Here is a 24,276-nt window from a genome sequence, read left to right on the forward strand (position 1 = left end):
TAACTCTCTAGTCTCTCTATCTTTCTTAGAATATGTGTTTATTTGTGAACGTATTGGAATTGTGGACACTTATTTATATAATCGATAGCAATCCTATGACTAATAAAATTAGGTTTTATAACTACACTCGTTTCTTATCCTATTATTACTACTAAAATGATTTGCTTTTCTCACGATATACTCACAATTCCTTAAAATATTATATTTAATATTTGATAATGTCAACACAAAATCAAAGAGTTTCGTTCCACTTTTATTTACTTTATTGCAAATTTTATATTCTATTGTAAATATTATTGCTGATTATTTTACAGATAAGCTTGCTCTGTTTATGTTTTCTTTTTATTTTATTTTCCTTTTTTCTGTTAATGAGACATTTTCAGATATATGCAAATAAAATTGAATTGTTTTTTTTTTTATGAAAGTTTTTCAGATATATACTAAATAATTTTTTTTTAATAAAACTTTTTCAGATATATACTAAAATTTACTTAATTTTAAAGATGTGGACCAATAAATTTGCCTTTTTTAAGCCTATGTGGATGTGGACATTTTAGAAGCATTTAGCTTCAACTTTTATTAGTAAATAGGATGCACACAGATTAAGAAAATATTAATTGTATTAATTTTTCAATATAAAAACATCATTAATTATCTATTTAAATACAATTCAATCAATAATAAAATAAATTACATTATAAAAATAATTATAAAAACATAAAAAACTAATAAATGTTGCATTGAAAACTGAAAACGACAACTAATTAAAAACAAACAAAGTTCTCTAAAACGACAATTAATAAAAAACGGAGGGAGTATAATCGTTGTGATGATCACTTTTTGTGTGCTAGTTTAAGCATCAAAGTAGGGTTTTTTTTTGTTAAAGGGCCTTAAAGAAGTTTATGTAAAAATATAGTAGATGTTTTAAATTGATGGTAAGACGATTTTTTTATATAAAAAGAAATTGTTCATCTTTCAACATGAATCTGCGCTATTATTAAGGTATATGACTGATCACTCGTTTTATTTAATGTTACATTTTAGTTTTCTTATTCAGTTTAAAACTAGTGCATTCTTACAGCTTCCTTGAATTACTTTGAGGATGACACTTCAATAATTTTCCTCTCAGCTGGCTTCTCGTTTAATAAAAAGAGGATTCCATGCTTTATCAAACACGACTTAATCAGAACATATACAAAACGTTAACAAACAATAATAATTAGCTTAATTTTTTTCTAACATGCAGCCATATTTACCATATGGTTTGCTTTGATGAGTTGATCCTTGGGCTTCAGATTCACGGAGACTGCCCTTACGTACTGCCGTAGATTGGCAATCGATAAACTATATGAGGAACCTAAACCAATCTTGAATTGGTCTTTGTCTTGGTTCGAAATACTACTTGTAGTTTTCATGAGTGATTCTGAATTGTTCTGGAATAAAAAGTTCTCATTTACCAAATATTTAATTAAATTGAAATAAATGATATTAGTTCAAATACTCTGAATACATAAAGCAACTCATGAAATGTGACTACTCAGTTGTGAATAGTCGTAGGTTGGGATCAGTCACACTATGATTATCAGTACATGGCTGGCTTTCTTCTACTTTTGTTCCTTTGTATTTTATCTTATCATATGTGCTATATATATTCAATCCAAAAATGTATAACTCGATTTTATTTCCTCTCGTACATTTAGCTTCCTTGTATGTATAAATGTACTCTCACTCCCACGGCCATTTCTATTTCATGCAAGCTAACCGGTCAAGAAGTAATTATTATGACCGAACTTATCTTAAGTGACGTCACCTTTAGATTAATCGTAATTTTTTAGGGAAAATCATGTATTTAATCAATATGAAAGTTTTAGAACTGGTATATGGATTATTATTATGACCGAATCATATAGTTTACATACGGATGAAATGTTGAGTCTTACAATTATTCGCAGTTGCAGTTGCCTTGCTCGTTAGGTTTATTATGATCGATCTTTTTGTAGGGTAAGTAACATTGCTACATGGTATAGTAGATTAATAAATAAATTTAAGGTCAAGTTCAAAGGTTATTTATTTTATAGGTGGTGGGCACTCCTAATAGAAAGAAAAAAAAAACGAAGAGATTAAAATAAAAGGATTGTTCAACGAATTGAGTTGCCCTTAGAGATGGGTAATATTACAAGTCTTGAAGGAAATAAATTGGAGATCATAACTGTCAACATTCAAAATGGCAGTACTCACATCAATGATAGACTCAAACCCACCCATTTCATTTTAAAATGAATTTCTATGTACATTTACTTACCAATCTTTGCCGACAAATTTGTTTGATTATAGTATGTGGTTAAGGCTAGCACAAGTACGTTTTTACGGTTGTGTTTTTATCTCAAGTATTATATATAACTTCATCCCAGACCTTTCCTTTTCTTGTGATTTGAGATACGAAAATGAAGCGTAATTATCATATTTCTAATTTATAGGTTACTGTTAAAGTGAGTTACTGTTAAAGTGAGTTATATCTATATTCCTAAACTTAAAACATGAAAGTGGTACGCTTCTAAGTTTTAACAAATAGAATTTGTTGGTTAAAACTTAAAAAGGACATAGAATCCAAAGAATTGGGTGCGAAATGGGTAAAGACAAAGAAGAGGTGAAAGAAAAAGCAGTCAAAAATACAGAGTGGCTTAGTGACAGTGCAGCAAAGTTTCTCTTACACATCCATGTCTCCAATCAATATGCTCTAAAACCTTCCCACGTTCGTTCACATGCCCTTCCATTTCTTCCTTCTATTTTCTTTTATTATTATTATTCTCTACAGTAATGTGTCATATTTTCCTCTAGTATTTTTTTTCTCAAAGAAACAGTGTTGGGTTTGTCTATATCATTCTTTTGTCAATTTTGAACCTAAATGTGGCAATGGTGAAACACTGTATCTCAAACAGGTTGAGATCATTCTATGGACAGCATGTCTCCCTCGTCGTTGGAGATGTTTGTTTAATTACTCTGTTGAAGCGTTTTTGATTTTATTGAAATCAAATCAAATTTACATATGTAGGTCGCATGACCCTCGTATTTATGTCGCTAAGTGTACAGATAACGTATTTAATTATCTGTTTACTTGATTAATCCGCAAAGTTTAAGACGTTTTTTTGTAAATCTTGAATTTTCCACCGGTAAATAATCTGATTAGAGTTGATGTTGTCTAATCATAATTTAATGATTTAATGATCTCCAAGTTTGGGTCTATTCGGACTTTGGATCATATATTATTGGCTTTTTATAAAGCGTTTGATACAAAGTAAACGATACTTTTTAAAAACAAAAAATGATTCAAATTCAAAACGTGAGAGTGGCAACTTTTAAACACTATTGACGGTGAAGTTGGAACAAACTCACTAATCCAAATATTATCTTTAACGTGGACACGGATTAATGAAATTATTTGTGATTCGATCACATGCTATTTTGTAAAGATTTCCCTTTCATAAGAATATGTATAATGATCCAAATGATATCCTTTACATATTTCCTTTCAAAACCGGTGAAATTGTATCGTTGATGTTTTGAATGTGAATAACTCATGGAATTATTATTTTTGATCTAACCAATACTACAGATTCTAAATCCAAAAAGAGGATAGGGGGTTGTATCTTCTTTTTAAGTTATGAACTAGCTAAAATAACGTTTTAAGCATTTGGATTCACAAATCAAGTTGATTGTTCTATTCTATCTAACTAATACTAAAGCGATTTTGATTTCTGGCAAGTAGTCAAAACTTTTTCTAAACTTTTTTTCTTGGAAAAAAAAAGCATTTTCTCTGACTTTTATACCCAAAAGAGAAGAAAAAGGCATATCTTATAAGCGAAGGGATTTCGAATTTTGCAACATGAGGTGCCCACTACAAAAGAACAACAATCATGAATCATATATTCAATTCAAGAATCCTATTGAATACATGAAAACACTTAAAATTTATACATAAATCAACAGAAGAAAGGGGGATGTTTTCAGAAGAAGGGGGGGATGTTAAGACAAAAAAAATTAAAGGAGGAAAGCGAAGACAGTTGTGTTCTGAAAAAACAAAAACAAAAAGGTCATTAATTTTACCAAAAGCAGAAAGTTAGTCCCCAAGCATTGAAAGATGGTCAAAATGGACCCTCACCTTAATTTATAAGATCTTATCCCCACGACAATTAATTGAATACACCAAAAAACGATGGCGGTTTAAGAAGTAAATATCTAGCACCAAGCATACTTTAGTACTCCACTTCGTATCCAGAAATATCAGAAAATACATATTAAACCAGTTGTACAAACTATGTTTTGAGAAAAAATTGTTTTTTTTTTTTTTTTTTTTTCAACTAAAACACTATTTTATTACGAAAGCGGCAAGAGACTATCCCTGGAAGATAGCCAAACCGGAGCCGCGACGCTTACATGGGAGAATCTAATTCCACGTACCCTAGCGGCTTTCGCTAACTTATCGGCACGGATATTGCAGGATCGAGGAACATGGTACAAACTAAAAGATCTGAAACTCAGTGATAGAGTCCTAAAATCTTGTAATTCCGCTGCAAAGGTAGGCCATTCCGAAGGGTTCGAAGTCATCGAGATCAGGTCAGAGCAGTCTGTGTAGAAAGTCTCGCAGACAATGTGAGATGAGAGAATACATTTCATGGCCCAGATCAGCGCGTCCAACTCTGTGTGAAGGGGGATAAGCATCGAGCCGTGCCTCTTAGTCCTAAGAGAATAGAGTTCCTTCCCGAAATAACTTCCCAGCCAAGTCCACTTACAGTTGCTAATTCCAGCCATGATCCGTCGACATAGCATATGGGATCCCCGGTGATTGGAATATAGTTTGGTATAGATTCCACCTCTGGGCTGGTCACAACGGCATCCTCCTCATTTGCTCTCCTCCAAGCTATCTCCTCCGCCTTAGCATGCTCGAGAATATTAGGCGGGAGCTCATCCACATTTTCGAAAACCTTTTTATTCCGTGCTTTCCACAAGAACCACAAGACCCATGGGAAAATCCGAAGATGCTCTACACCAAGCCCAGAATCTTGAGCTCTCCAAAATAAATAGTCTAGGTTACCGAAAATGGAAGGCATGGGAAAAACATCGGGGGCCGAGGGGATCGTCGAAAGAGCCCAAACTTGCTTCGCCGGAGGACATTCGAAAAGCACATGGTTTATCGTTTCCTCCTCCGCTCCACATCTCGGGCAGCCCTTGTCACGGCTAATGTGGCGCAAGAATAAACGTTGACAAGTAGGAACACTGCCATTAACACATTGCCACACGAAATGTTTGATTTTCCGTGTGGTTTTTAATTTCCATGCTTGTGCCTTTAAGACTGAAATGTTTGGACCCTGAACAGGGAGGTCACAAGACAGACGAGATAAGGCTCTCGCGTTCCAATATCCGGATTTAACGGTATAGTTTCCGGATTTAGTAAAGATCCAACTGTATCCATCTCTCGAGTAGGCTTGACTCGGATGTATCCCTAAAATCAGGGTGATCTCCTCAGGAGGGAATAATTCTCGTAAACGATCAAGTTTCCACTGTTTCGTCGAAAAGTCTATAAGAGAGTTGACGTAAAGCAGTGGGTCTCGGTCCACCTGAAGTCCCTTCGGAGGGCGGGCCGGGACGTCAGGAATCCATGGCTCAGCCCATACACAAGTGTCAAAGCCCGATCCAATCGTCTTCCGGATGCCAGATGCGAGAAGGGGTTTTGCCGCTAATATACTCCTCCATCCGTAAGAGGGACGATTAGAGACATTAACCTCAAGAGGATTACAGAATTTAAAGTATCTCCCCTTAAGCACCCTGCATAAGAGGGAATTTGGGAACCTAAGGAGTCGCCATAATTGCTTAGCGAGGAGTGCTATGTTGAACTCTTCAAGAGTTCTAAAACCGAGTCCGCCCTCTGCCATTTGCTCGCAAAGGGACTCCCACGACGACCAATGGATACCCTTACTATCACTCTTTGAACTCCACCAAAAGTTTGCGATTGCACTTCTCAGTTTAGTGCACAAAACTTTTGGGAGAAGGAAGCACGACATTACATATGTCGGAATAGCCTGGGCTTGAGATTTAATTAAAATCTCTTTGCCACCCTTAGAAAGGAGCTTGGAGGACCACGAGTTTACCCGTCTTTGCAATCTATGCCGGACAAAGGCAAACACTTGGGCCTTAGAGCCTTGGATTTTCTCCGGGAGACCTAAATAAGATCCCATTCCTCCTTCCTGGGTAATGCCAAGGGTATCTTTAATCCCTTGTCTCGTAGAAGTCGGAACATCGTTGCCAAACATAATGGAGGATTTGGCAAAGTTAATACATTGGCCAGACACCTCGCCGTATAGCCGGATAATCTCAATGATCTCTTTGCTCTGATCTATATCTGCCTTACAAAAGAAAAGGCTGTCATCCGCAAAGAGGAGATGTGAGATTGGGGGACTCGCCCGAGCAATCCGGATCCCCTGTATCTTGTCGTTAGCTTCTGCGGTCTGGAGCTGAGAAATAAGGGCTTCTGTGCATAGGATGAAAAGGTAAGGGGAGATTGGATCTCCTTGTCTAATTCCACGGGAAGGTTTGATGCTCCCTCTTGGTCTGCCGTTGATCAGGACTTTGTATTTCACCGAGGTGATACAATGCATAACCCACCCAATCCACCGATCATCAAACCCCAACTTTTCCATTAGCGACCTAAGAAAATGCCATTCAACCCTATCGTAAGCCTTACTCATGTCGGTCTTAATTGCCATAAACTTTTTGCGACACGCGGGATTGGAGCGTAATGCATGAAAGTTTTCTTGTGCAATTAGAATATTATCTGTAATTAGTCTCCCAGCCACAAAGGCCGATTGAGTCTCGGAAATCAGATCTGGAAGGATTCGCTTCAAGCGTAAGCTCAGGACTTTGGATATAATTTTGTAGCCAACATTACATAAACTTATCGGTCTGAATCCAGACATCTCGCGGGGGCGATCACCTTTGGGGATGAGGCAAATATTGGTCTCGTTAAGCTGTTCATCAAACGAACCAGAACGCTGGAAAGTTTTGATCATAAGCAAAAGGTCACCCTTGATTGTCTCCCAGAATTTCTGAAAGAAAAGGGCAGTGAGTCCATCGGGACCTGGGGCTTTCCCCGGATGCAGAGAGAAGATAGCCCGCTTTACTTCCGCTTCAGATACCTCCCGTGTCAACTTCGCATTCATCTCCTCGTTAACTTTCACGGGGACGTTTTGAAGAACGGATGATGGATCTCTAGAGTTCGAGGAAGAAAATAGGGAGTCAAAGTAGCCAATTGCAATAGATTCCACCCCCTTTTCATTATCCGCCCAAATCCCTTCGGGATTGAGGAGTCCGAGGATCTTATTTCTCGCTCTCCTTTGCTTGGTTGCCGCATGAAAAAAGTTTTGAGAAAAAATTGTTAAAACCATGAAAATAAGATCTTGAGTGTAGATAGTCAGTCATAAATGTGGCCGTGTGGACTCGACTCTCGAGGGGTCCTCTTTCTCTTTCATAAGTTGCTAAACAAGTAGGAACAGTCTCTATCTATGTTCACATTATTATTATTATTACGATTATTAACCCAAATCCAAAAACACCATTTTCACATTATCGTTGATGAACGTGAAACGTTATTTGGTTATATTCTCTTTGGCCTCTTTCTTGTTTTGTTCACATTATGTTCTTCGCTTTCTTCTACAAGTGGCCAAGAGGATATTGGATCAGATCTCTCGCAGAGAGGCATTCACAAAAGACTGAAGATAAGAAAAAGCCAAAAACCATACATATCTCCATAAAGAAAGATGAACAACATCAAGATTCGTAGTTAGGGGATTGATTTTTAACACAAACACTTATGCTAGAAACTAGAAGTAAAAGCAGGCAATTCTCCTTCTCTTGCCTTCACCTTACTCAAAAATATTGAAGGTGAGAATTATAAATTAAAAAAAAAAGCCCAAATTGAAAGATAAGTAAAACCAAATCCAAACTCCATCCCATTCTCCTGAGATTAGAGTTAAAAAAGAAGAAGAAGATCCATTTGGATTCGATTTGAACCCGAGAGAATCTCTCCGGTTATGCTAAGAAACCTGACTCCTAATCCGATGAAGCTGCTAAAAAGGGTTAGCTTTGAGTTACCCGCGTATGAACACATTGCATCTGATCTTTTTCCACCTGAGAATCATCATCGGCTAAATGCTACCTTCAAGAGTTGTTTTTTAGTCATAGAGCTTCTCTTCAAACGTTAGACATCAGCATGCCAAACCGGCCGGTTATCTTCAAACCTCCCGTTCTCCAAGGCTGCAACTTTAGCCCTATGAGCAGCAGACAATGCCACCGCGTTGCTCTTCCCTCTTTCCTCTTGTGGGTACTCGCAGGATTCGGTTAAAGAACCGGTCTTTAGATCAGCAGGTGGTATAAAGCAGTCTAGAGATAGACCAGGAACGTTAAAGGCAACTTCCTCAATCGTCCAGCTTTCTTCCATCTTCGTCCTCGTGTGGCTCATCGCCACTTCCCCAAATCTGAAAAGGGTCACAACCGAATGTCCTGAGTGAGCGATCATGATCCCTTCGACCAGGCGGTAATCGTCTAGGGAAGAGTTGTATGTGGTCTCCCAGAAAACAGTATCTCCACCGTTGGATTGGATCCGGGTCAAATGGGAATCCTCGATGTGAACCAAGAGCCCTGTTTTCTGGCTGAAGTAGCCAAAGAGGACGTGCCTTATGATCTCTGCCGGTCCTTCGCTCCTCGCCTTTAACGTTTCAGGGTCAGTGCAAAGCTTCAAAATGAAGCAATCTTCACCATTCACCTTCTTCTCTCCTATGCACTTGGCTTCCGCAAACATTGCTGCAGTAGTTCTCGGATCAAGTCCCTGTATATCATTCACAAAACCCACTAAGGATCTCTTTGATCCCTCGAACCAGGAAAAAGAAAAAAATCTGATCTTTTTTTTTTTGGTTACCTGAAGTCCACGGCGGAGAGGTCTAACGGGTCCTTTAGCGGTATGAGAACCGAGCCAAGGAGTGTGTCGCCATACGAGCTTGCCGTTGCAGCCAGCACGAACCTTGTTACCACCTACCGCAAGCTCAACGTACCACATGTCTGGATTCATCTGCCAGAGAACGAAACCTCCAGTCTCAGCCTTGGATGGGTTCCGGTTCCTAACTGTTCTTGTGGCGGTTTCGAGCTCTGAAGTTATCATCTTGAGTTTCCCCATCGCATAAGCGTTTTTAAAGGAGTTTTGTAGCTTCTGGCCACCGGAAGCTGCAGTGTACTGTTGAAGAATATACTGAGCAGATGATGTCTCCTGCAAGTAACAAACATATCACCGGAGAGGTAAAAAACAAAAATTAGTAATCGATGAATAGTATAGTCTTAGGAAGAAAAAAAAAAATCAAATCCCACCAACGAAAATGACGTCAATTTCCACCAACCAACGACCAATTAAAACATTCGGAAGAAAGAAAATTCGATTTTTTAAAACAAAAAACTCGAAATGCTAAATCTGTAAAGAAGAACAAAAATAATCGAGAACTCAGATCTTGAGTTGAACGAACTTTAGAAATCTCGAGAAAAACTTTCTAAATTAAAACTGAAAACAAAAAATTCCGAGTAACATTTGAGGGAAAATAAAAGATGACATTGAAGAAAAATCTGAGCTTTAAAAGGAAGAAGAAGAAGAAGAAGAAGAAGAAGAGAGAGATGACTAACGATTGGGGTATTTTTGATGCTAAGATGAGGCAAAGGATCAGCGGAGGAGACATGAATCGGAGCAAGAGGAGCTCCCATAACTCCGAGAAGAAGCCTAAGATCATTTCTCCGGTAAGCCGCCGTCGCAGCAACGGACGGAGCGCGAGACAGCTGTCCCTTGACCCAGTGACCTAAACCCGACCCGAGCCGCTTAGATTCTCCAATATTCCCTCCTCCTCCTCCTTCGTCTGGATCAGGACCTTCCATTACGGGTCTCAAGCTTCCGGATCTCCCGATTACCTGCTCCGGCTGAGCCAAGTAATATCCGGCGCCTCCTCCTCCTCCGCCGCCGGTGAAGTTCTTCCTCCCCCATGAGAGAGCTGACATGGGCGAATTAGAACGAGCGGGGCTAACGGAGCGAGACCTTGCCCTGGAACGCGACGGCGAGAGACCCCTCACAACTTCGTCTCTGAGAGCAGAGAAGAACCCTTGCTTTTTCTCCATTTCTTCAACTTCTTCCTCGTAACGTAGCTTGAAATTACCAGATTAAAAAAGTTTAACAGAATCAGCTTAAGAGCTTCTAGAGAGAAAAAAAAAAAGATCTCAACTTGATTTTGAGAGACTTCGCTCGCGCAGTGAGAAAGAGAGAGTTTTTTTAACCATTTTTAAGAGCGGAGAAGGAAAGCGAAGCGAGGGAGAGAGAAAGACAGTGATCTCCGGGTGGGTTAATTGACCATTTTACCCTCTACTTGCTCGCGGAATTTCCAATTAGGGAAAGCCACGCGCTCTCTGACAAAGCACGCGCCTAGTACATTTGCTTTCCAACCTGGCTACGCATGAGGGACACGTGGACGAAGAGACATGGCGAGTGTTGGAGTTTAACGGTACTCGCAGCAGTGTTGGAGGTTTTGTAGGGTTGCGCCGTTAAGGATGGTGGACGATCTATTTCTATGCTCCTTTTTTTTTTAACAGTTTTCGTTAAGTTTCAGGAATAAATAAAGGACAGTGTCGTTAAGTTCACAGTGAAAAAGTGGCAGCGGTAAATTAGGGATAGATTTGTTACTCTTTTAACCTGTAGCCTAAATTCGCTTTGTACTCTCTCGTCTTACAATTTCTTTCTTATTGAAAAATAGAAAACCAAATTATCTTGCAATTTATTCTTCTGTACTGTTTTCAAAACATTTCTATAAATGTTCTTGTCAAAAATGTCGGTATCTTCTGATGGTTTGGTATAGAAATTGTTTCCATGTCAATAGTAATAAATTCTTTTTTTTTCTTATAAACATCGTTTTTATGTGGTTGAATATGTCGTTTAAACACCAAAAACGGTTATGTCTATTGTCTAAATGACTATTACCAAACATAAACGCTTTAAACACCATAGCATTACGAAAAAAAGGGAGAAGCGTAAATACCATCTAGACGACCAACCAATCAAGTTCATACATAGTTTTCTAATAACCGTATAAGCATTAATTAGTTATTCCCATATTTGCCGTTCAACAAAAAAAAGTTATTCCCATATTTAAATTTGTTTAATTCTATAAGTTTCACGTAAATTTGATTGTGGCTCAGTGTACTTCTAAATTAATCATTTATCTCGATTAATATGGAAAATTTTAAACTACAATCTCTTGACTATGTAGTCTATGCTGTAGCAACTGCTAAGTTTTTTTTTTTGGGCTTAATTCAGAACCCACGTATCATGGCAAGCTATTCTTCATTTTAGTCCCCCACCTGTTGAATAGTTTAGTCAGTTGCGAATGGAAAGAGACATCCTAATCAAGTAAGTATTTTATTTTAGTTTAGGAAATGATTTTTTCGAACCCAGTTTTAAAAATTTCATTCAATTTATTAAACTTTTGAAACAAAAGGGTGATAACACCAAGAGCATAAAGATAAAATTGTATGTACAGTTTTACATTTCTTGAATGACTAAGAAATATTTCACAAGCATTTTGGGTATTACATGAATCATTTTTAAAAAGTTGAGCTATTTAGTCGTTTTCTCTTTTATTGTTATGATTCTAATAAATTATGTATACACAGAGAATAATTGATAAATTTATTTATTTCACCATTGGATATATATATATATAGATATAAAAAGAAGTTAGATTTTGTTATTGGAGTATTGTGTTTCTTCAAGAGAAAGGAACAAAAAAGAGGTCTTAAGAGAGGGTTCCTTCTTTATCCGACAGAGAGAACAACCATTTGTGTGTGTTTTCATTGGCCAATAGCGTAAAGATGGCAACTCTTCTCTTCCTTACATATGTTTCTATTAAAAAAAGGTAATTTCTTAACAAATAACACTTTCGTTCTGTAATGTCAAATGATTGAACACACTCCACACATCGACATGCTTCGGGCTGCGAATATATGTTAGCTTCTTATATAATCCAATATATAATATATAGTAGAGTTTTCACTTATTAGAGCTCCCATGTCAGCATTAAAACAACGAGCCTCACCAAAAAAAAAAAAAAATCATTTCAAAACGAATAATTTTGTTTGTAGTATCTTTTGATTAGTTTTGCAATATATGCATACCCGCTATTTTATAGATAACAAAATGGTTACGTTTTATTGATCTCTTTTTAAACGTGGACGACTTAAAAACGATTCTTGTTTTGATCGGTGTTGGAGATTTCTTCTTCTTTTATAATCTTATCGTTTGTTTGATTTTTTTTTTCGTAGTTTTGAAATTTTGAACCTTAAGTGCGGAAACTGAATGAGCTAGCTAGTGTTATTGTTGTCAATAGTCAATTAATAGTAGGGGATCCAACATCAATCCTGATTTTTTTTTTCTTTTGCAGGAAGAATAATTAAACCATGAATGTTCATGTCTATATTGTATTTACTGAATCTATTTAATATCTCATGCATGCAGTTGTCATTAAGGTTTTGATCTTCCCCCGAACAAAATAATTAACAAAACAACCTCCAGAAAAAAAAATTACGTGGGAACTAATTTTTAACATATGTCTCTATCTCATCCCCATGTGATGAGAAATTTGTAGTCTTTAAGGTTAAACGGGCTAATATTCTCTTTGATTAATTAATTGCTTTTTTTAATTAGTGCTTGATTTTGATAGTTGTATCATTTTGTTTATTACTACGAATCCGAAGCTTGCATCCAGGCTAGCACCCCACCTCGGCCCTAACTACATCTGAACCGGTATGATGGCACAACCGGTTGTGTCTTAAACCGGTCCCAACCATTTATGGAATATACTGTTCATGTGTATATACTTATGAAGTAAAGGATAACCAATATTGACTGATGGAAGTTCAATATTTGTATGATTGTTTAAGAAACAAAACAGATGTTGTAGTGTTTATACTATTTGTATTCGTCTTCGACATGTGGTAGCATAGTTTTTGTAGAGCAAGTGAGCAATTGAATCGACCCCCTCTAGTCTTATGCTATATATAATTCGGACTACCCAAAATTATGGCTAAAACAAAAAGCTTCAGAAGGTTAATCAGCAATAAATAAGTAGTAATCTGAAGCTAGTTAACGTGATAATTAATTAACGTTTGAAGCGTGAGAAATAGAAGGACAAACAGCACGTGAATGTCTTTGAAATTCGTTTGGAATGGTCAAAAGAGCAAAGACGAGAGAAAAAAAACGCATACGCGTTAACTTTTTCAGTGTGATAGTGGTTACAGCTAAGGTAGGACTAGTTTAAAAGTAAAAAATTTCTGGGTCAATGGAAAATTTTAAATTGTCTCAAAATGAGTAATGACGCATTTGTGTACTAAAAATTCGATGTGTAGGGACATTAGTCCCACGTGTACCTATGTAGTACTACTACTAATATTGGTTGTTCTTAAAGACGAAGTGATAATCCTTGTAATTAAGGAATCAACCTTTAATTTGTTTGCTTAATTCATTTTACATTTTATTACCATTAGTTAAAAAAATTTAACTGTATACTTTTTTCTTACTACCAACTTTTACCATTCTTTACGCAAATAAGCCAATTTCTTTATTCGCCTCTTTCAGAGAGATTATCTCCAATTCCAAATATTTTCTACTTGAATGTATAAAAAAAACGCAACAACTAGATAACACTATTTGCAATAAATTTATCTTTGCCTTATTCTCTAATATTACAATAGATTTTTCTTTGTCTTCTTCTCTAATTAATATCATTCCTCAACGAGAAGTTCCGACCAGCTTGAGTCAAGTATGATCTCCACTACTACGACATTAGAATTTATCAATTAGGGTTTATCAATTAGGGTTTATCAACTACTATCTCAAAAAATTATAATTATTTAGTATCTATATTACATTTTCTTTTAAATTATTCTTTTTATCAATGAAAAAATAAAACTATTTTCAAAATTAGTGCACAAACAAATATTATTTTTTCTTACTTCTAATTTTTAAATTTCTGAATGAGCTTTGATTTTACTTCTTATTTTTCAATCTCTGAATGAACTTTGATTTTACTAAAAAAAATTATGATACGGTGAACACAATCACTGATGGTTTCTTTTAAAATTTTTAGCACAAAACATTTTAGTTCCCATTTCATCAACACTTTCATGATTCCGTGAAAATCACCGTTTAAAGATATGATCAAAACATTCACTAAGTGTTTCTCCATCTTCCTAATAACATTGATTCCACCATATCCACTTTAGCAATATCTGTTGAAAACTCATAGATGAATATGTCTCGTATCATCTCAGTTCATGGCCGCAACGTTCATAAGTCATAACTTTTCGGTTACATCTTGGTTCTTCATAACCAACAACATTCATTCACAGCAATAATTTTTGGCTTTGCTTGCCACAATTTTCAAAATTTTCACAGTATAACTACTTTTGGAGACAAAATAACCACATATATATACATAGAGAGAGAAAATCTTCAAAACTTACTATGAGAAATGAAACTAAGAAGCATTCAAAACCCCTAATTAACCAACTATAAGACAAGTGCATGCATGCAAACGCATGTTATTGTTATTATAAAAGTGCTCAGTTAAGGAAACAAAATTGAATTAAGGGCACTTGGGTTTGCCCTTAGAGCTAAGCATGTCTCGATAGCAAGGGCACTGATGCTTGTTGCCAAAGGTACCAGAAGGAACACACTTGCATTCTCTGCAACAAATGCCACAATACTTGATACATCTGTCTTGAAACCCTGCCTTTGCACACCTTTCTCTGCATCTACTACCACAATATGCCTCCAGGCCTCCTACTCTTCCTTAATTTGTTACATTTCAACATTAATATCAGACTTACAATTAAGAAATCCCATGTATAAAGGCCTTTAATTAAAATGATCTAACATCCCGTTACCTTAAACGCATGCAATGTAAATGAAATCACATGCTTTCAACTCAAAACTATACCGTTCTTATATAATTAAGTGTTGATCCCTTCTTTTCTCACTTCAGACTTCGGAGGTGACATATATTCTTAACAATATTGATCTAGTTTCAGCCATAAGACCAATGTACGGTGATTCCTTGTGTTGATTTTACCTTGAATTGCACTAATACTAAGAGGGAATATATATATGTAATATGTTGTATAGCTAACTTGATATTTCCCTGTAAGTGATGAACTTCTAAGGGTTTCTTTTTGTGTAATTAAATCATATATAAAAAAAAAACTTGGTTACTTTCTAAAAGGACTAGTAATTCTGATTAACACTAACTTAAAACATATATATGCATGTCTATATACATAGAGAGAGGTCGAGAGATGCATGCGTACATACCATTAGCAGCTATGGCAGGGAAAAGCATGAAGGGAAGGATGAGAAGAGAAAGGAGGAAGAAGAAAGTAACAGATTTCTTATAATTCATAGTTGCTTCTCCAATCTAAAACCTTGTATCTTTAGTTGTTGTATTAAGAGAAATTCTTGAAGATCCTTTTTTTTTGGTCTTGGTGGTACTTCTTAAAGATTGAGAAAATCATCATGATATTCATTTATATAAAACCTAAAATTTATCGCCGCCTTAATTTCTCTGCCGAAATAAAATCTACTCTCTCTGTTTTATAATAGTTGATTTTCGAAGTTTTTTTTCTTGTTTTACAATATTTGATTTCTTATGTGTAATTAATACATGTTTGTTTGTAGTTAATGCATGTTTCCATTCTTTAATGGTGGAAAAGAGAAAGTAATATTAATAAAAATAAGAAATTAATTATAAAAGTAAATTAATCATTAAAATAAAACAGAAAATAATTGAGTATTTATTGCTTTTTAATCTATGTACAGTGTTTCAGAAAATCAACTATTATCAAACAGAGAAAGTATTTGATTATGCGAATTGTGTAGACGTGGTAAATCAAATTGTTTCGTCATTTGTGACTGTGTGTGATTCTTGAAATGGCTGCAATCTTCATACGTCGATATGCTCGATGATGACTCTACTCTTATTAATTTCGTCCTACCGCTTTCAACAACACGACACATAGCTTCATAACAGGCCATAAGCGTTAGAATCGTGACATCTATATCCCTCATCTATATATATATATATATAGATATATTACTTTCTTGAAATCGAGTTTTCTTCGCTAAAAATAAGCAACTATCGTCTAAATGTTATAGTGCAAACATAAATAGTAGGGTTCTAGTATAACACTTTTAGTTAGTGTCAACGAAGCATTATATTTGTATTGTTAATGTCATCTAAATCAAGAAGATAATTTTAAGGATATCAGGTTAGTAGTCTAGTCTACTGTTCTGATCCACTATAGTCTAAACTAAATTAATATACTGATCGATCCAAAAATCCGCGAAAACAAGAAAGAAAAACAATACAATTGTCTACCATGTTTTACACGATATTATTGATCACATCCGTTAGAGAGAAATCTATCGAGCATATCGACCACTGGTGCTACATTGTACCACGAGATGGATTGAAATGGGCCTAAGACCCATTAACAATATAATTCAAAATGAGGCCCAAACAAGACTAAACTCACACCGTTTCTTCTCGTCCCCTTTTTCGGGGGGCAAAGGGCTTCGCTACTCGTCTTTCTTCTTCCTCTCACCCACTCAACCTCCGAGTTTCTTCTGTTTCGCGGTTATTGAAATCCCGTGGAAAATTTCGCGGGCGAGGGAAAAAGGTTTGGCCTTTCGTTTTTGTTTTTGTCGTTGTGGAAAAAAAGAAATCTAGAAATAATAATGATATGAAGATTTGCTTTCACCAGCTTAGCTTTAATATCCTTGGATTTTTATTGCTTTTGGGTTTCTATGGACTGCCCCAATCTCACATCGTTTTAGCTAGATTCGTTTTCTTCTTCTTCTTTTCTTTTCCCCATAAATGATATTTTCTCAAAAACCAAATCAAAGGAATGGATCTGTTTGTGTCTTTTTAAGTCTTGTTTAGGAGCTACACATAGCCAATCCCAGAAAAAAAACCATTTTTCTTTGTGGGTTATTGATTCTGATCTATGAGATTTGAGCCACGATTCTGATATACGTGTTTTGCATCTCTGTTTTGTTCAGTGAATAAGTTGGAGACAGGTTTAGGAATCTCATCGAGTATATTTAACCTTGCGGATTTAGAGACGCCCTGAGTAAAATATATAGCTTGGTGAAGAAAATGCAAAGAGCTACTAGACGGAGAACAAGGAGTAATGGAGGAGGAGAGGTTACTCCAACTGTTGACAAGGTATCTGAACAAAGCAATGCCTGTGTGGATACGCAAAATGATGGACATTCGCATCGTGGAGTGATGGAAAATGGAAAGGGAAGGATATCCAATGGGGTTTCTGGTGAAGAACAGAAATCAACCCCTGAAACTGGAAAGAAGAGAGCTAATAACAAATCTTCAGGATCGCATCGTGAACTTGTCCTTGGTCTACCTTGCCGTGGACAATTTGAAATTTATCGGTCCAAGAAGTCAGCCACGAGTTCGAAGAAGCTAGGAGGAGGTGGTAAAAGGAATGTGGTGTTTTCAAGTCGCAGTAAAGCTCAGAGATCTAAAGAAGCTACTGCTTCATCTTCGGTAGGTGCTAATTCCACACCTGTAGATGGACCAAAGAAGAGGAAGAAGTATAAGAAGAAGGGAAAAGTTAGAGAAGATGATGAGTACACAAGAATCAAAAAGAAACTTCGGTACTTGCTAAACCGGATTAACTACGAGCAAAGCCTAATTGACGCCTACTCTTTAGAAGGCTGGAAAGGTTCAAGGTTTGTCTCTTGATGGCATTTGTTTCGTTTTTGTTTCCTTCACTCATGCATTATTCTAGGTATCCTGTGTGAGATTTCATTGTGATTTCACTCAGTATTGTGTGTTCTTTGTAGCCTGGAAAAGCTAAGGCCAGAGAAAGAGCTTGAACGAGCCACGAAAGAAATTCTGCGACGCAAGGTGAAAATTAGAGATCTTTTTCATCACTTGGACACACTCTGTGCCGAAGGAAGCCTTCCAGAGTCTTTGTTTGATTCTGAAGGAAAGATTTGTAGTGAGGATGTAAGTGACAAATTATTCAACAATTCAAGCTTTTGTTCCCCTGTTTTTTTCTGATAGAAGTAGTTTTTGGCTCTAAAAGTATTGTTAATACGAGCAGTTTTGTTTAATCGCAGATCTTCTGTGCAAAATGTGGTTCGAAGGACTTGTCTCTTGATAATGATATCATACTATGCGATGGGTTTTGTGACCGAGGCTTTCACCAACTCTGTGTTGAACCACCTTTGCGAAAAGAAGATAGTAATAACTTCTCGCCTATGTACTTGGTAGTGTTTTAAGCTGTTCTTGCTGGTATTTTCTATATGAACTATTTGTTGGTTTTAATTTTTGTAGTTCCTCCGGATGATGAGAGTTGGTTATGTCCCGGTTGTGATTGCAAAGATGACAGTTTGGAATTGCTTAATGATTCTCTAGGGACAAAACTTTCGGTCAGCGACAGCTGGGAGGTATACATGTCGATGATTTTTACTGTTCAAAAGGACAAGAAACTTTAAAAGGCACCTGACTCTACTCTTTGTGCAGAAAGTATTTCCTGAGGCAGCAGCAGCAATGGCTGGTGGAGATCAAAATCTGCACTGTGATCTTCCTTCAGATGATTCTGATGATGAGGAGTATGATCCGGATGGTTTGAATGATAATGAAGATGATGAAGATGGCAGTGATGACAGTGATGATTCTGGGAACGAAGATGGAAGTTCTGATGAATCTGATTTCACATCTGCATCTGACGAAATGGTTGGATCATTTAAAGATGTGAAAGATATAATGAACCTTCCGTCTGATGATTCTGAGGATGATGACTATGATCCTGATGCCACGACTCGTGATGAAGATAAAACACAAGAAAGTTCAAATTCAGATTGTACATCGGACTCTGAGGCTCCTGAAACTTCCTTAAAAGACGACGAGTCTAATCAGCAAGATGAAGTTACACTCGCTAATGAAGCCATTTCAGAGTCAGATGCTGGGATTGATGATGGTCTTGTAGATGTTCCCGCGAGGAGGAAAGTTGAAAGGCTGGACTACAAAAAGTTGTATGATGTGGGTTTTCTCTCACATTTTTGATAGTTAAATCTTCTTGTTGGTTTTGAATAAAAAAACAATGTTGATATCTATCTTCCATCGCGTGGTATGCGCAGGAGGAATATGAGAATGTTGCGTCTTCATCGAGTGATGATGAAGATTGGGATAAAACCGCGGGAAAAGAAGATTCCGAGTCCGCAGATGAAGAAGACACTGTTCCTCTGAAACAGTCTTCAGAAGCAGAAGATCATACTTCTACTAAGAAACCTAGACAGAAATCGAAAAGAGAGAATACTAAGGATACATTGAAAGCGCCACAAGAAGCACCCGGAGAAAATGGTTGTTCTGGTGAAAAAAGCAGCTCTTCAGCATGTAAACAGACAAATCCCAGAAATCAGGTAAAAAATATACTTGTCTTTACACTTAAAGGTGTCAAATCCTAAATCATCATTATGAGAGAGCTTTTGGCTTAAAGATTTCTCTTTTGCACAGAGATTATTCGAATCTTTTCAAGAGAATCGATATCCAGACAAAACCACGAGGGAGAGCTTAGCCGAAGAGCTACAAATGACATTTAATCAAGTAAGAAGTTATCTCTTAGTGTAGTGTTCTCACTTTTTAGTTGACCCGATTTCATCTCTGCTCATAAGGTGTTTATGTTCTGTAGGTTAGTAATTGGTTTAGGAATAGACGTTCTTCAACAAGCAAAATGATGGTTTCAAAGGAAGATGTCGAAAAGTCAAGAACAGGCAAGGAAGGTGAAGGTGAGACGTCTGTTGCTGGAAGTAGCGAACAAACCTTGGAAACCGAGTCAGTCGCAAAGAATAAGAGTAAAGCATCGGAATCAACCAATACTGGATCACGAAAAAGAAGGAGAAGGTAGATTTTGAGATTCAATAATGAAGGTTTTAGGACGACATAACTGAATATAGTTGAACACACAAACTCGACAAAACCCCAAGAGATGAAGAGATCAAACCCACGCATTTGTTTTGTTTGTTTGTTACTTGTTACACATTTTTGGGATGTAGTTTTGGTTCTGAAGACCTTGAAGTTATAGCATTGGAAGAATCAGTGATGCTAAAGTGAAAAGTTGAGGCAAAAGAAAAGAATTTGTTCAAAAAAATTGGAGCATAGGTCTAAAGGTTAAGTTGAGACTTGTTATGACTTATGATTATGAAAGGTTGTTAACTTTGACGCAGCTATTTTTTGGTTGTGGTTTGTTTAATAGATAGAGATGGTCTAGTTTAACCAGTTTGAAATGATGAATTGAAGAAGTTAAATCAGCTGAAATGTTTTAATTAACACAGGCCCATAATGATATTACAATAGGCCCATAACAAGCCCATCGATGTTTATGATACATAGTAAAAGTCCGGGACTTGGTAACGTGTTGCAAAAGGTAGAGGAAAATGAAGAAGGTGCTGAAAATATACGGCGGCATTTTAAGGCTGGTGAGGCTTTTGCCGGCGGACACAAGGCCGTATTACGCCAAGTACGCCAGGGAGAATTTCGTTAATTACCGTGAAGTTGATCAAAGCGAAACATCTCTCGACGAACTCTTCCAACGAGCTTACAATCACTCACTCTGGGTACTCAAGAAGGTACGAAGATTCTTGTTGTTCCTGTCCTTTTGAATCGTAAATTCTGGGTACCCTTTATGCTAAATGTTAGTTTTTAATCGTTTGCATTCGATTGACGAATCTGCGGCTAAGAAGTTGAAAGAGACTTGTTTTTAATGATAACGCACACTAAGTGTTCGACGTTTTGTCCCTGAGAATTTCGAACAAGTACTTTTTTCAAGGCTTCGTCGATTTTGTTAAATGGGTACCATCAGTTTTCTACTTTTGATCTCAGTGTCTTCTAATTTCCTAGCTATATCAAGAACTGAGGTTGCTCATGTGTCTTTTTCTTTCCTTTTTGTTCTCTTGACTTTCTGGTGCTGCAGGCATTTGTTGAATGCTCAATTGGTCATGTCTGGTTTGAGTAGCTTCTTGTTTGCTTGCATAATCCTGAATAAATTGTTATGAATTTCCATTATAATCTTTTGTTTTGTAAGGTAGTTAACACGTAAACCTTCATATATAAAAGTCTTGGAAGAAAAACTTATCACAGCAAAATAGCAGTGGCAGTGAAGTAATAAACGAATAAAAGTAGGGATTGTTTGGGTAAGTGAATATATGTAGCTAAGGGACAATTACACAGTAACGATTATTAAGTCTACACCTACGACTTTATAGGTCCTTCCTTGTCGGAACTCGAAAATGTTACATGAAACGAACCTAACCAAACCAAAGTGTATGCTACGATTGTTTTTGCTTCTAAAGAATTTAAAAGGCTAAAAAACAAGTTAGGACTGGTTAATTTCTATGGAAAATTGACCTCATCCCTGTAGATTTTTTTTTCCTATGAATGTATTTAGTTGTCGCCAACTGGTGGAGTAGTGTTGTTCTTCTTGCACACGTGTTTGCAGTCTTTGCACGTGTCAAACCTGGTACATGTCAGTCTGTTAAAATGCCTTGCGTTTTTTGTTTGTTTAATATAGTATCTGTAGTTTTGTGTGAAACCACTGTGTCAGTATGTTAAATAACTTAATGATAAACATGATAATGGTAATTTCATTTATTTGTATCGTTTTGGTATGTGTTTATTGAATGATGGATATGTAGATGTGTGTGTGACATTAATTATTTGTCTAACTTCCAGAAAGAAAGAAAAAAAGAAAAGAGAAAGCAGCAGTTACTAAGAAACGAAACATCAGCTTCGAGTAAATCAAAACTACAGTTTTCTCGGGCCAGGTGGCTTTGACCGAACTTCTCTTCAAATTTCTAAATTCCTTTTATACCCCTCACGTTACAAGTAGTATAATCAACACTAACATCATCATCAAGTTAACTCTAAATTATACGGCAAAAATAGTCGATAGATTGTTATCTAATAGACTAACAGCAACTCTAAACGATTATTTAGGCAGCTTAAAGTAGCAAAAAGAGAAGAAAATAAACTTAGTATCTTAAAGTCGATCAAATTGAAAAGGGTCTGTGTTAGAATTCACTGGTTTATTCTACATATGAACTAATATATTTATTTAAAAATGTCATTGTATTGTACTTTGAAAAACACTATAAACAAATTTATTTACATTACATCAGCCAACAGGGAAGTTAACCAATTATAAAAGCCTAAAGATGTAAAGTGAAAACAATTTCTCAACAGTTTTCTTCTGGTTTCTGTTTCTCACCTTCTCTCATTCTCTTTCTCAGCCTTCTTCCACGAACGTAGTAAATACTAAACAAGAAAAATTGCGATGGGAGATACCGCAGAGGATCAAGAGGACCAAGCTATGGCGGAAGCTGCCGGAGTCGCGAGCTTCTCGGAGCTTCTTATGTTGTCGGACGATGTACTCGGCTCCTCTGACCACCACCGACAGGATAACGGCGGCGATGGTGGACAAGACAGCTTCGGTTTTGTATTCTCCGGTAGAAATAGATCAAGAATGCTCTGTTTCAGCGGAGGATATCAAAACGACGACGAATCGCTCTGTTTAGAACCTTCTGTCCCATCCGGAGTCTCTGTTCCTGACCCTTCTTCATGCATTAATAGCAATTGCAAGAACTCAAACGACGCTTGTACAGTAGATAAATCTTCAAAATCATCCAACGTAAGTTTCTCATTTCTGTTTTTTTTTTCCAAAGTTACTATGAAGAAGAAAATGGTCTTGCATAGTTGCATGCAAAGAACTACAATTTTTCTTCTTCTTCTTCTAGTTGTTATATCATATAGAAATTATTAAAGATGATTGACTGTGTTGTGAAGAAGAAGAGAACTGGGTCGGGTAATGGGCAAAACCCGGATCATGATCGAAAACCTGGCAAGAGATGCAAGCGAAATCAGGACAATTCATCAGTTGGAATTGCAAAGGTGTGTCTATTAAAAAATTACAATTTTCTGAACATTCAAAATTTACATTTCTTTATCCTCATTATGTCATAAACTTTTTTCTTTCTCAACAGTGATATGTGTTGTTGATATTAATTAATAATTAAAAATAGGTGAGGAAAGAAAGATTAGGGGAAAGAATCACAGCGTTGCAGCAATTGGTTTCTCCATACGGCAAGGTATTTTTTAGTTTCACACTCTATTATACTAGTAAATTTTCCATCATGTGTTCTTCAGTTATTTCCTTCTAATTCTATCACCAAACTCAAAGAGAATCATTATTTATTTATTTATTATTTTGGTTTTGGAGCATTTATAATTTATATTTAGTTTTTCCAAAAGGGAAGCTTAAGAAGTCGCGATTTGGGACAGTGTAGCATGAATTGGCATCCAATGTGGAAATCAAAAAAGACATCAAAGACAATGAAACTTGATCATAAATTAAAAGTATATGATATATCTGTTTGTTCTTTATTTTGATTGTGGTTGTTAATTAACGACGTCATTACGGTTTTTTTACATTAATGATGTGTGTACCTTTTTTTGAGAGGGGTGAAAAGAGAATATTACACTCTCTACCCAAATAAATATCCATAAATGAGAGACCAAAGTTAAAATTGACTTTTCTGACTGATAAAAATACAAACTTGACAGACAGATGCAGCTTCTGTGCTGCATGAAGCGATGGGTTACATCAAATTCTTACAAGATCAGATTCAAGTCCTCTGCTCACCTTATCTCATCAACTATTCTCTTGTAAGTCTCTCTCTCTTTATCTCTCTTTAAAAAAAAAGATAACTAAAGGATATTTCTGACTTGCCGGTGACATTTGTCAGGACGGTGGTGGAGTCGTTACCGGAGATATTATGCCGGGGAAGAAAGTGAAAGACTTGAGAAGCAGAGGATTATGTCTAGTACCTGTCTCATCCACCGTACACGTGGAAAACTCCAACGGCGCTGATTTCTGGTCACCTGCTACTATGGGTCACACTACGTCACCCTCAATGAATCTTGAATGATTATTAATTAGCCATCCTAGGCAGATATAATTAATTATATAGTCTTTTTTTGTTAATGTTGCTGAAGAACAAGTAAAAATGCTTTACTTCACCCAATTTTTTTTTTGGGGATCATATGGGTGATATAAAAAGGTTGAATCTTTGAT

General features: G+C 36.4%; 5 protein-coding genes across 9 annotated transcripts; 3 read left to right on the top strand and 2 right to left on the bottom strand.

Annotated features, from left to right (window-relative positions):
• Positions 1-7,782: 7,782 nt before the first annotated feature.
• Positions 7,783-10,389, bottom strand: LOC18024257. Its single transcript, XM_006406429.2, has 3 exons — positions 9,718-10,389; positions 8,969-9,313; positions 7,783-8,878 (listed from the first exon to the last, which is right to left on the bottom strand). The coding sequence occupies exons 1-3, from the start codon at positions 10,198-10,200 to the stop codon at positions 8,252-8,254; spliced, it is 1,455 nt and encodes a 484-aa protein (XP_006406492.1). The 5' UTR covers positions 10,201-10,389; the 3' UTR covers positions 7,783-8,251.
• Positions 10,390-14,504: 4,115 nt separating this feature from the next.
• On the bottom strand, positions 14,505-15,583 carry LOC18024773 (peamaclein). Its single transcript, XM_006406430.2, has 2 exons — positions 15,440-15,583; positions 14,505-14,920 (listed from the first exon to the last, which is right to left on the bottom strand). Exons 1-2 carry the CDS (start codon positions 15,525-15,527, stop codon positions 14,715-14,717), a joined length of 294 nt encoding a protein of 97 aa, XP_006406493.2. The 5' UTR covers positions 15,528-15,583; the 3' UTR covers positions 14,505-14,714.
• Positions 15,584-16,686: 1,103 nt separating this feature from the next.
• On the top strand, positions 16,687-20,366 carry LOC18024774 (homeobox protein HAT3.1). Its single transcript, XM_006406431.2, has 9 exons — positions 16,687-16,803; positions 17,186-17,872; positions 17,987-18,152; positions 18,266-18,389; positions 18,483-18,595; positions 18,672-19,190; positions 19,289-19,570; positions 19,665-19,754; positions 19,840-20,366. The coding sequence occupies exons 2-9, from the start codon at positions 17,283-17,285 to the stop codon at positions 20,053-20,055; spliced, it is 2,100 nt and encodes a 699-aa protein (XP_006406494.2). The 5' UTR covers positions 16,687-16,803; positions 17,186-17,282; the 3' UTR covers positions 20,056-20,366.
• A 207-nt stretch (positions 20,367-20,573) lies between these two features.
• LOC112088883 (LYR motif-containing protein At3g19508) lies at positions 20,574-22,454 on the top strand. The gene is made up of 3 exons (XM_024159244.1): positions 20,574-20,776; positions 21,879-21,970; positions 22,436-22,454. Exons 1-3 carry the CDS (start codon positions 20,585-20,587, stop codon positions 22,452-22,454), a joined length of 303 nt encoding a protein of 100 aa, XP_024015012.1. The 5' UTR covers positions 20,574-20,584.
• Positions 20,677-24,257, top strand: LOC18024775 (transcription factor bHLH113). Of its 5 annotated transcripts, XM_024159666.1 has the most exons (6): positions 20,677-20,776; positions 22,436-22,833; positions 22,989-23,093; positions 23,225-23,290; positions 23,766-23,867; positions 23,948-24,257. In XM_024159666.1, the coding sequence occupies exons 2-6, from the start codon at positions 22,480-22,482 to the stop codon at positions 24,128-24,130; spliced, it is 810 nt and encodes a 269-aa protein (XP_024015434.1). In that variant the 5' UTR covers positions 20,677-20,776; positions 22,436-22,479; the 3' UTR covers positions 24,131-24,257. The 5 variants fall into 5 exon arrangements, with proteins under 5 accessions (XP_024015434.1, XP_006406495.1, XP_024015435.1 ...); XM_006406432.2 differs by lacking the exon at positions 20,677-20,776 and having other exon boundaries at positions 22,394-22,833; XM_024159667.1 differs by lacking the exon at positions 20,677-20,776 and having other exon boundaries at positions 22,394-22,833; positions 22,992-23,093.
• The last annotated feature ends 19 nt before the right edge of the window (positions 24,258-24,276 follow it).

The sequence above is a fragment of the Eutrema salsugineum genome, unplaced genomic scaffold (genome assembly GCF_000478725.1).
Source record: "Eutrema salsugineum unplaced genomic scaffold, Eutsalg1_0 scaffold_13, whole genome shotgun sequence".
Classification (NCBI taxonomy): Eukaryota; Viridiplantae; Streptophyta; class Magnoliopsida; order Brassicales; family Brassicaceae; genus Eutrema; species Eutrema salsugineum.